Source organism: Schistocerca nitens, chromosome 1, assembly GCF_023898315.1.
Source record: "Schistocerca nitens isolate TAMUIC-IGC-003100 chromosome 1, iqSchNite1.1, whole genome shotgun sequence".
In the NCBI taxonomy this organism is placed as follows: Eukaryota; Metazoa; Arthropoda; class Insecta; order Orthoptera; family Acrididae; genus Schistocerca; species Schistocerca nitens.
Window position 1 is genome coordinate 740,102,662 of NC_064614.1, and position 13,340 is coordinate 740,116,001.

At 38.3% G+C, this 13,340-nt stretch overlaps 1 protein-coding gene across 1 annotated transcript in view; it reads right to left on the reverse strand.

The window, feature by feature from the left end:
• The window catches only part of LOC126260298 (ATP-binding cassette sub-family D member 3), a 102,161-nt gene that overhangs the window by 58,210 nt on the left and 30,611 nt on the right, over positions 1-13,340 (reverse strand). Inside the window, exons 5-7 of the mRNA XM_049957624.1 lie at positions 3,777-3,803; positions 3,439-3,509; positions 911-1,091 (exon numbers count right to left, since the gene is read on the reverse strand). Coding sequence (XP_049813581.1) covers positions 911-1,091; positions 3,439-3,509; positions 3,777-3,803 — 279 coding nt within the window. The remainder of the gene's footprint in view (positions 1-910; positions 1,092-3,438; positions 3,510-3,776; positions 3,804-13,340) is intronic.

Here is a 13,340-nt window from a genome sequence, read left to right on the forward strand (position 1 = left end):
AAATCATTGGTGTAAGGTGACGTCTTTTCTAAGGAATGCTATTGAGAGAATGTGGAGAACCGGCATTTGAACCCAATTGCAGAAAGATTCTACTGCCGACAATGTGTATTTCACATAAGGACCATGAAGATAAAAGAAATTAGGGCCTATATGTTGGCATATAGACAGTTGTTTTTCCCTCGCTGTATTTGCAAGTGATACAGGAAAGTAAACGATTAGTAGTGGTACAGTGTAACCTCTACCAAGCACAAACGGTGGCTTGCAGAATATATATTTGGATATCGATTATATGGTGGCTTGCAGAATATGTATTTAGATGTAGATGAATTAAGGTGACGTGTAAACGTTAAATCTAAATGATTTTTTATGACTACTTTAAGCCCTAATTCTAGACCAATATTAATTATCAAGTTGTGCTACAATACATGTATGTGCTCTAATTATAATTTTATCAACACTCAGGAGGGAAGAGAGAAAGCTGTCAATATTTCTGAAAGAAGCAGATCAATCAAGCAACAAAAAATAAGTGAAGTAAGAGGTGTATGTTACAGTACAGGAGTAGAAGGTAGCGCATATGCAGATAGTATGTGCGTGTGACTAAGAAACTAAGTCGCAGGTAATTGTGAGCAGGGACACAGTAAGGGCAAAAGGCATTATACAGTTTGGTTGGGCACTGGAATAGTGCTTTGTGAACTGGAGAATGTTCAAAATATTTCTCATACTGACAAAAGGAAGAGGATATGAAAGAGCTGGTGAAGCCTGGAATGGCACAGAGTGACAAAGAGTTGTCCATTTTTAGCTACCTTAATAATTCTCTAGGGATCAGATGGGGCTGTGATGATGGGGGAGAGAGAGAGAGAGAGAGAGAGAGAGAGAGAGAGAGAGATTCAAATATGTGAATGTCACATACCTGTGGCCCCAATGACACTGTCAGACGATATACATATATAAATATGTCCAGCATGGGTTTGCATGTATTTGAATACAAGTCTGTAAATGTATCACAGAACTTGTCCACATCTGTTGTTAGGAGCTGATCTGCATTTGCAATACGATTATCCAGATTACTCATTTTGTAATATGTAAAGCCCCTGTATGAAGAAAACAAAAATAAAGAAACTGTTTGAATAATTACATGACACGTAACCAAATTATATATAAATGCAGATAAGAGGAAATTTAGAGCTAAAAGTGTGTTTTTCAGTTCTGTTTTTTAGTTCACTGTCAGGTTGAGTAGAGAACTATCATCTGTTTTCCTTTTGGGTATCTTGTACACTTCAAGAGGCTGATGACATATATTGTGTACAAACTCTGGATCATTAGTAATTTCCTTTCTTCCTTGTTTTCTACCAAATAATGTTTCAAATTACACTGATAGAACAACTGCCACTCGTGGAACAAACCAGTAATTCCAAATCCGAAGCTACATTTACCCTCTTTCCTTCAAGTCGCATGCAAATACAGGTTAACAATTAATGTTTCCATTTCAATGAAGTTCCTCATCCTTATGATCTGGGTGGGGGGAGGGGGGGGGAGAGGAGGAGGGGTTGCAGGAAGAGTAGGGGGAAAAAAGGGAGAAAGAAAGAAGAATGTGGAACAAGAGCAATTGGCAAAAAGATTAAAACTGAGGTAAAAAAATGTACTGCAGTAGCTATACTTTGAAGATCTTAAGCAGAGCTATGCTTGCAATAATAATTACAATAGACCAATGTAGATAGGACTTAAGGTAAAGAAAAGAAATGTATTATGACAATCACCCACATCAAAAGTAGGCTATCTCAGCAATAATCACACTTCCATGTTTATGAAAACTGCAACACAGACTAAAATTAACTTTACATCAGAAATTAGGTGTGCCTGATAGCTGAAAATAGGGCAGGAATTGAAATTCAAGCTGCCTGTAATGTTACATAGAAGCCAATTGCATTACAGATTGCAAAAGACTGCCTAAAAAAGTAAAGAACACTCAAAATTTTGTTACTGAAAAAAGTTCACTTTCTGGAACTCAGTTCTAAGCTACTTGATGTGGTAAATTGGTTGCAAAAATGAAACACTAGCAAGAAATACCTTGATGTTAGTGAGATCAGTATAATGTCTTCATGTAGCAGTGGGTTACTCAACGGGCTAAAATGTAAACAAGCAATGTTGCAGTTGGTGATTCAAATTCTGCTTTACAAGAATTACTGTATTCTTGTGTTTTTTCAGTTATCATCATAGTAGGATAAAGAGGAAGTAAACAAAGATGAACTGAGCGACATTGCACAGTGAAAAGAATTTGACAGTGCTCTGAAAAATCTAAGTTGACGCAGTGCCCCTGGAGTAGATGATATTCTCTCAGAATTATTGAGTCCCTTGGGAGGGCCAACCATGACTAAATTATTCCATCTGGTATGTATGATACATGTTGAGTCAGAATGAGAAAATAGGATGGTGGGAATAGATGCATAAAAAAACTAAAGTTATCTGACACTAAGAAGTAATTACTTGGCTTGCATATTCACAAAAACTGAATAATACATCAACTGATGTAGAATTAAAAATAGGACAGCAGTACATGGACATCTCACTACATCAGTTTGAAATGGAAGAGAGACAAAAACATTCCATTCTGTCATTCAGCGTGCCAAGAGCGGAGCGGCATTTATATGCTCATTTTTATCTCAGGGTTTTCGATCTATCAAAACTGACATAACAGCATGCAGGCCATCAGTAAACCTTGCAACATACTGCTAAACAGACTGGATCACACCCATTGCAGTCCTATAGCGATCAAGCCAACATTGTTGAGTCTGTAGTGTTGATCAAAGCAATGCAGACAAAACAGAAAGTTGACGTAGAAGTCATCTGTTGATTACAATGTGCAGTCCAGAATCTGATTTATCATTGTTGCGCCTCTGTTGTGATCTAATGTTGCAGCAAATGCGCTTACATGCCCTGTATGAGCAGAAATCTCGTAGTATGGAAACTTACTTCCTACCCACCAATCATTCTGTTCGGTTTGAACTCACTCATATACTGACAGAGCACCATTACTCACTGAAGAGGCATACTGGCACTTGTTCTCACATTTTAATGGATATCTTGGCTTTTCACTAGTTGAACTTGACATAACACTGATCTTTATAGTCAAACAAGTTAAAGTGCTGCCAGTGTTACGTGCGTGCCATCACTCTATGATCTGAATCACTTACTGCTTATCCACAAAGTCGCCAAGTTTCAAGCAATCCAGGCCATTCTTTCCGAGTGTGCCCTTTTCACAAATGGTGGTGCAGAAAAAAATCAATTCACACTGGCAGGTATCTACAAATACATGACCTTAGTTGTGAATGCTCTACATAAAAATGGCGACTTTTCTGTCTGCATCACATATTGATGTAATACTGAATAGAATATGACACTGAAATTGTCTAACAATATAGAGATCACAAATTAACATACCTGAGGTACTGATCATACAGGTGATGTGTTAGCCGTGTTCTTAAACGCAGCTTCAGCTCTCCAATTCCATACTGCAATGGAATACATTTTAATCAAGAAAGATTTTACATTTACAAAGTATATCAGCACATTATTGAACAGTCAATTTAAAAAAAAATTTAAAACCTCACTGTTAAAGAATCTTCAAGTTTTTCACAAATGGTTAATAAACAGTTATTGTTTCAGTTCACCTGAGGATGAGTGGCTGCATGTATTGCAGGAATTAAAACTTATTACAGAACTTTTTGTATCCTATTTCATATAAAAAACTTCATAGGCACTGAAGCCAGTACACATACCTTAAGAATGTTGTTGACAACGGATATCTGAAAAAGAAACATTTATTATAACTTGCTTAAATGTTCTGGCCCTTTAAGATGTGATTGAAAATATAAACATGTAACATTTAACTTGACAAAAGAATACAGGTTGGATGGGAACTAAAGAACACACACACACACACACACACACACACACACACACACACTCTTTGAAGAAGGAATACATAAAGTGAATTGGAACAACAAATACAAATACACCTGAAAGATTAATACTAATAGGGAACTTATGATAGCATGTAAATAATTTAGGAGTAATGGAGATCACTCACCAAACAGCAGAAGTGCTGAGAAGCTGACAAGCAAACACAAAACAGAAAAAAATCTTGCTATCTTCTGGAATTAATCTTCTCTCAGGCTAGAGTACACACAGAAAAAACAGGCCTGTGCCCCTTCGTAGAACCCAAAACTCCTAACCCCTTACCTGGTTCATGTTCATAGATGATATCATGATCTGCACTCGGGACTGAGAGACAGTCCTGTCCTCCACAACTTCAACACCTTCTCTCCCATCTGCTTCACTTTGTGCTCCTCAACCCGATGTGCTGCCTTCCTGGACATTGACCTCTAGCTCCCTGATGTCTTCATCCACACCTCTGTCCATGTGAAACCCACTAACCATCAACAATACCTCTGTTTCAACAGTTGTCATCCCTTCCACACCAAAAAATCCTCCCATATGGCCTGGCTACCTGTGGAATGCATATGTGCAGCGACAGGATCTCTAATGCCTAGTATTCCAGAGGTCTCACAAGGGCCTTCACAGACAGGCACTAACCCCCCCCCCCCCCGCCCCCCTTCCAACCTAGCTGCAGAAAGACATGCCAAACCTCAAACACCCCTAATCCTCACAGCACGCCCCAGAATCAGCTTAAAAGGAGTGCCCCTCTCATGACCCATTAACCTGTGGACTGCAATAAGTGAACCCCATCCTTCATCAGGGTTTTGACTATTTATCATGCCCTGAAGTGAGGGACATTCTGCCCAAGATATTTCTCTCCTAAAGTGCTATTGCATCGTGTACTCACTCACCCTATACAACATCCTAGTCCACCCCTATGCCACTCCCAACCCCTCCCTCATCCCTGTGGAAGACCTGCCTGATGCAAACACCCAGCACTTCCTACCCCAATCCAGTCACAGGCTTATCCTGCCCCATCAGAGACAGGGCAACTTCTGAAAGCAGCCATGTCATATAACAATTCCACTGCAATCACTGCAAAGCTTTTTCTATCCCTATGACTAGCAACCCACTGTCCACCAGACTAAATGGCGACTGTCAAACTGTGGCAGGCACAACATGCAGCTTATCACAACATGCTCGAGTTCAAAGGTTGTTTCACAATCTGGACCATCTGGATCCTTCCCTCCCCCACCAGCTTTTCTGAACTATGGAGATGTGAGTCATCCTTGCAACACATCCTTTGCTCCCGTAATCCTCCTGGTCTCAGTCTCCATTAACCAACAGACACACTGCCAGAAGAAACCATGTAGAGGAACAGATAAACGTGGGCACGAGCACGTGCAAGCGCACACGCATGTGCATGTGCGTACTAGCTCGTGAAAGGACTGATTCCAAAAGCTAGCAAGTTTCTTTTCTCAATACTTCAGCTATTCAACGAATGGTTTCCTTTACTCCTAAATTATTTGCACTGCGAAAGATTAAGTCCTCATATTTTACATAGCTGTCTACTGCATATAAAAAAAACGAAAACAGATAATACATTTATTTATTATTGTAAACATAGGTAAATATTTTATTTTTCTCTAATAGAACTGAAGTTGTAGACACCTTAATATGAAACAGTTTAGTAATTCTTACATAACACTATATAATGTATTCTCCAAAAACTTTTAAGACTGACATGTTCCATATCCTGCGAGATATTTACAGCATGGATCATTGGAACATGAAATAAACAACTAACAATAAATAAAATAAAAAAAGGCAGTTTTTCATGAGAACTTGAGACAAGTACACACTGATATGAAACTATGTTATTAAAATAGTTAAATGAAAATTGATAGATTGTTAAATGAATGTGTATATATATATATAGAACAAATATTTCACAATCTCATCAAAAGTATCCAAACACTAATTTGTGGACTTCACTAAGGGGTGTGTTCATTCCTTACATTTATGATGGCTTGAACTCTGCTGAAGCAGTGTCTAAGAAAGGTTGGAGACCACTGTTGCAGAGGGCCCTGCCCTGTGTGCCTAGCTAGCAGAGTTTCATGTGTAGCACCCTGTTTCCGAGAAAGTTTTATTCATGTCTCATATACCCATAATGTTAATAATATGTTGACCAAGCGAGTGTAGTGCAGTGGGTAAGGTTGACACCAGCTTGCCGACGGGACAGGTTCCAATCCTGCCTGTGTACTTTTATATATTTTTTTATTTTATCACATAGAATATCATTAAATAGTGTATGCCATGCAAACTCATTCAAAGATAGTCATTAAATCAATCATTACAGTCCACTTTCCTCAAACTGCAGAAACATCTTGTTCTGTATCATTAACATCAATTGCCATGCTAGAACAGAATTACAGATGTATTTGTTGTAGAAGTAACTGAAACACAAATTCATAGAGCATTATGCACATTTAATGAAATCTAGTGCCTTGCAACACACAGGTTTTTCAGAAGTGGCACTGGAAAACAGTTTTTTTTAAATCCTGAAAGACTGCTGTTTGTTTGATCAAGTTTGATGCAGACCATGGGTATTTGATCATTCCTGTGGAAACAGGTGCAAAAATTGAATCAGAATTAAAGAATGTGTTTCATGGACTCTGCCCTCAAAGCTATTTCTTTATTAGTCTCTAGGAATTTTTATTTTCTTTTTTCATCAAAATTTTAACTACCTGTAAAAATAAACATCACAGGGAAGGCAAAGTGGAACACATTTGGAAGAGAGAATTTTTAGACCTGAAGGTGCATGCTTTTGTTTCATCTACAAATATTTTATCTTAAAGTCTCTGATTAGTCTGTCCTCCTCACATATGTAAAACATAAATTTTCCTTAACTCAAATATGGGAAATTCTTCATATAGCACTTTTGTGAACCTCCCTGATTTTGTTCAGGCCACAATTGCTTTTTTAATTTATGAATCAACTCATCAACTCTTTTTTGAAGTCTGACTACATTCCCTTGATGGTTCTTGCCTATATAAGAAAACCAAAGGGAATCCCTTTCCTGATGCAGTTATCGGTACTGCGCTGTGCAGGGATGACTAATCTTTTTCCTATCTTTTTTATGGACAGGGACAGTTTTTGCTCATTTTTCTGCAAGACAACTCTTGTATATCGATTGGTACTGGCAGCCCAAACAATCGGTATTAATTGCATAATCAAGATCAAAATCAGCTGAATATCCTATTTAATGATATTCTGTATTATGAAATTGGTGGGGGTGGGGGTGGGGGGAAGAAATTACATAAGCAGGAGGTAGGATTGAACCCATACCACCAGTGTGGTAGCTGTGAACCTTAGCTACTGTGCTACGCTCACTTCGTTGAAATATGATTAACGTTACAGACATAGGAGACTAGCATAAGAATTCAACTTCTATTTTTTTGGGAACTAGGGGTCACCTTATATAAAGCCACTAGCCAGGTACTGAGTACAAGTCTCTACAACATGCCCAAAACTCCTCAAAATCTATGTTTAACAGGTCTGATGGCTCCTTGTCAGCTTTCCCTTTTCTCACATGATATCTTGCGAACTATGTATGAACAGCAATAGGCAGATTCTGTATTCCTAGATTTCCAGAAAGTGTTCGCCACCATACCCCACTGCCTATTATAAACAAAAATCTGAGCATACCAAATAGGTTCCCTAACATGTGAGTTACTCAGAAACTTTTTAAGTAATAGGCCCCAGTATGTTGTCCTGGGCAGCATCTATTCATCAGAGACAAAGGCATCAGCAGTAATGCCTCACAGATAAGACTGCTCTTGTACTGATGGATAGTGTGAACAGTAATCTGTGGACTCTATGCTGATGACACAGAATTATACTGAGACTTATCACTGAAGGACTGTACAAGGATACATGATGACAGACATAATTTCTGTTGCATGGTGAATGACAGCTTGTTCTGTAGTAGGGACAGCAAATGGGGAACTTCTGTTTAAAGGTGAGTTACACTTCTGCGAAATACTTCCTGTAAAAAAGACTGTGTACAGAATGCCAGTGCAGCCCATTCTTGAGCACTGCTTGAGTGCTTGGGATCCCCGGCAGGTGAAAGACATCGAAGTAATTCGGAGGCGTTCTGCTTAATTTTTTTTGCTGATAGATCTGATCAAAGGCAAGTGTTCTGAAGAAGTGTCATGAACACAAATGGGAACCCTTGGAGGGAAATGACATTCTTTTTGTGAAATTCTACTGAGAAAATTTACAGAACTGGCATTTGCAGATGGCTGCAAAACGATTCTACCACCACCAACATACACTTTGTTTGTGGACTGCATAGACAAGATAAGAGAAATTAGAGCTTCTTTGGAGTTGTATAGGAAGTAACTACACCCTCACTCCATTTGTGAGTGAAACAGCAATTGAAACGACTACTGGTACTAAGGGTGTGGCGACATTTGCCTTCTTTTATTTCTTTGCCGATTGTCCTCGGTGTCGACGTACTGGCTGAAAAATGGGGTGTGGAAGTCAAACACGGACTACTTTAAATGATGTAGCTGCAGATGCACAGTTTGGTGTCACACTTATTTCACTGTTAAGTTGATGTGTTACCGTCGTTATAACCTACATAGTTTCCTCATCTGAAACTCTGCCGTGGACTGACTGTCCCATGTCCAAAAATTGGGCCCTTATATATCCTCACAATAATAGGTACTGAAACTACGCACTGTTTGAAGTTTCAATTAAAACTTAACTCATTTGATTAACTGTATACTTTAAAAATTTTGTCTCTTTAACAATTTCTTCTACTACTAGGGTTAAGCTGAATTATTTGTTTTAATCATGAAATTAACATATATCACTAAGCAAACAATACTTTTGACAACACTGTTAATTATTTTGGAATTAATTAAGGGCTGGCTTTGCTAACAAGTTTTCGAATCTTTCAAGAATATTATTAGTTGTTCCTCCAAGTGTTTATAATTAGCACAGAATTTATATTTGTTAATATGTCAACAACAGAATTTAAGTTATGAGGCACTTATTGATTTCGCCCTATAATTAAAGATACTAACTAGTAACAGTCAAAATAAATTAGAAAATCAATTTCATACTTTAAAGTAAGGACGAAATTACATGTGATGTTATTATTCTTTAAAACTGAGGGCCAACCTCCCACTTTTAAGAAAATGCAGATTATGCTCACATATGTTAATGGTAATTAGTTAAAGGTGAAACAATGAAGTCTAAGGAGGAAGATGGTAAAACAAAAGGGGAAGTAAAATATCCCAGCTTGCTTCAACACAAGGGTACAAGGCACTCTTTGCCATGCACCATACTGTGGCTTGCAGAGTACGTATGCAGATGTACATATAAAACGTGATGCACTGATGCAACCGAAAAGGCTGACAACTGCATCTACATTCTCCACTAAATATCTATCTATATCCGAATCCCGCTCCAGCTACTGCCGGGTCTGGGTTTTGACGAGTCCTCTCCATTTGGCTCGGTCCTCCCACCACTTTTCTTCCTCCACTTGCTGCCAGGTCACACCTCTCCTTTCTACAGATATTCTCACTCCCATTTTCCACCATGTTCTTGGGCGCCCTCTAGGTCTTTTCCCATCCATCTTTAGTTCTTCCATAATTTTGGGGAGTCTCTGTCCATGCATCCTCTTAACATGCCCATACCATCTTAATCTCTTTCTTTCAATTTCTTCTCTCATACTTTCTTGTTTAAGGTCCTTTCTAATCTCTACATTCCTTACTCTGTCCATTCTTGTTTTTCCCTTAACTGCTCTGAGAAATTTGGTGACAATAGGGATGTAATAATTCTTATACATAAGGAGTTTTGCTTTTTCTGAAACTTCATTATTCCAAATCAGGTGTTGTATTGTTTGGTAGAAATTGCCTCCCTTCTGTAACCTCCTATTAATTTTGTTAGTTATTCTTCCATCCCTAGATATTTCACTCCCTAAATAAGAGGAACTTTCTATCACTTTGAGGGGTTCTCCATTCAAGGAAATATTTCCGTTGATCCCTTTCTCTCTTCCAAATACCATTACTTCACTCTTATCTTTATTTATTTTTAATCCATACCTTTTCATTATTTCCTTCCACGCATCAAGCTGTAACTGTAAATCTACCTCTTTATCACCCCATATTACCATATCATCTGCAAAAATCATCTTTTTGTCTTTTTCTTTTACTATTTACTGCCCTATTCATTCCCTCCATCACAACATTAAAAAGTGCAGGAGATAGAATACTTCTTTGCTTAAGTCCTTGTCTTATTTCAAAGTATTCAGAGTTCCCCAATGGTGTTCTAATTCTACAATTGTGTCCTCTGTACATTGTCTTTATAACATTAATGTACCCATCTTCTATATCTATCTTCTTCATTTCTTCCCAGAGTCTTTCCCTGTCAACTGAGTCATGACTTTTCTATGTCTATAAAAACCATTATCACTCTTTTGTTATACTCCCAACTTTTTCCCATCAGTTGGTGGATAGAAAATATCAGGTCGATCGTGCTTCTTCCTTTCCTAAACCCATGCTGTTTTCACTCAGCTCCTTTTCTATCTTTTCACTCATTCGATTTAGTAAAATTCTTTCAAAAATCTTGGCTGTATGACTCATAAGGGTTATTCCTCTGTAGTTTTTACAAAGTCTTTTATTGCCTTTCTTGAAGATGGGAACAATGTCTCCTGTTCTCCAGTCATCAGGTATTGTACTATTTCTCCACACGCTTGATAGTACTCTATACAGCCACTGCATTCCCACTGGACCTGTTGCTCTTATCATGTCCACTGATACTTCATCAGGTCCTGGGACTTTCCCCCCATTCATCTTCTTCACAGCTTTTTTCATTTCTTCCCGTGTAATTTGTCCTAATTCTGCTTCCCAACTTCTTTCAATTTCTCCATTATTTGTTGTTTCCTCATGTACCTGCTCCTCAGCGTTTAACAGCTTCTTAAAATGTTCTTTCCAGAGGTCTTTTATATTCCCTGGATCTTCAATAATAGTACTGTCCTCTGTTTCCATCTTTACTGGTACTTCAGAAGCCTTCCTTTTATTTTTCATCATTTTATAGAACATTTTCTTATTGCTCTTCACATCATCTTTAAGTTTTTTTGTAAGCTCTTCCTGTGCCTTTTTCTTTGGTGTTTCCACTATTTCTTTGCACTTCTTCTTTTCCTCTATGTATCTTTTATGGTCTTCTTCATTTTTAGTTTTCCACTACTTTCTCCATGCTCCGTTTTTTTCTTCTAACTGCTTGGATTGTGGTATCATCCCACCAACTTGTCTGTCTTATTTTTTCCTTTCCAGATGTTCTGCCACATACTTTTTGTGCTGCTTCGACTAAAGTGTCTTTGAATAAACTCCACTCTTTTTCTACATCACAGAAAACTTCTTTTGGAAATTTTTGTGTGATTAATTCTCTGTACTTCTCAGCACATTCACTCTCCTTCAGTTTCCAATCCCGTATCCTCATCACTTTCTTCTGTTTCTATTTTTCACACACTGATTCATTTTCCATTGTCCCACCAGTAATCTACGGTCTCCATCTGCACTCACACTTGGAATTACCTTCACATTTATTACTTTCTCTCCCCATTCCCTATCTACTAGAATATAATCAATTACACTCTTGGTTCTTCCATCCCAACTGTACTGTATCTGGTGATAACATGATTTTCTCTCTTCATAAACCAGCTGTTTGCTATTTTCATTCCATTCCTCTGGCACAAATCCAGGAGTCTTTCCCCTTCTTCATTTCTGCCTCCATATACAAAACATCCAAATACTTGCTCAAATCCCTTTCTGTCTTTGCCTACCTGTGCATTAAAATCTCCCATCACTATATTAGCACTCTCTATATATTGTTTTCTAACACATTTTCAAAGTCCATCTTCTCTTCTTCGCTACATCCCACTTGAGGTGGATAAATCTGGATTACTTTTAGTGTTTCTTTTTGGAATATCAGGTTTAAGATTATGATCCTGTCTGATATATATCTCACATTTTCAATACAGCTTTGTACATTCTTATTCACCATCACTGCCACACCATTTCTTCCAGACCTGTTATTCCTACTCCAGTACAGTTTTCCTCCTCCTCCTCTCAAATTCTTCTCACCTTTTCTCTGTTAGTACATCTGTCATTTCTTCCATTTTTCCATTGAGGCTTAATATATCAAGGGTGCCAATATTTAGGTTATTTTTTAGTCCAGTTGGTTTCATCTTCTTGTACTGATGAATATCATCAGGTCTCCCATCATTTGCACCAGTACTTGAAGAAGCAGTGGGGTCAATTCCTGAGTGGTTCGTTCCGAGGCTCGTCTGTGTTTTGAAAGCAATATATGAAGACTTTCCTACTGGCTTGCTAGGCCTAACGCAAGAAAGGATTTTCTGTTGGGGTTGTCTCCCTTAGCCTTTGGAGTTTCTCCTCCACCACAAGGCAGTGGTTCCCTTCTCATTTAATCCCCAGAAAGGAGGGTTGCCTCATCTGCCAGCTACGCTGTTCCGAAGTCTTCCTTCTCCGCCGTTGCTGCCATTAAGGTCTTCACCCGTAACCCTAGGCGTGGGTTCCGTGTTATACCCCACAGGATTGGGTCCCTGCCAGAACTCATCCATCCTAGCACTCCACTAAATACATGGGTGTAAAATAATCCCAGTACAAAAGGAACTGAAAAAAAAAAATAAAAGAAAAAGACAACAGTGCCACGAGCTGTGCTGCACACAGTGTAGAGTAGTGGTTAGCATCGCTGGCTGGTGTGCTGCGGGTTATCAGTTAACATCTGATAACCAGAAAATATTTATCTTTTCTAGAAGGTCTAGAAATTTCATATTCATGTAATGTTTGTGTATTCTGTAACATTCAATCGTTGTATAAATAGCAACACTCTCCATCCTGGAGGCATTCTGTTCTGTTTTACATTGATGCCTGTAATAAATGTGCTTTCAGTGCTAAATGTTTTACTTCATTAGCAACCCTGCTTTCAGATTTGGACTATTGTGGTTATGGTGTCACAGTCTTTGGTGGAGACATCGGGTACTTCAAAACATCTGTATCACCAAGCTCCTATTAGGTAATGTAAAATCCACTGCCTGCATGGACAGGAATCAGAATACAATGAGATCACCACTCTTATATTCAGGAAACTACTGGATTCACAAACAGTAGTAAGTTCATTGCAAATCATGCATACATCAGGGTTTTCTCAAGATGCCAGTCAGGACCTGACAAAATGGCTGAAAGGATTTGACAGTCACCAAATACATGCGGTGACATTATGTATTTGGCAAATGTGTACTGTTACTGCGACAATACAGCACAGCAATGGTTCATGAAAAATAGTGATAAGGTCTATAGCTGGGATAAATT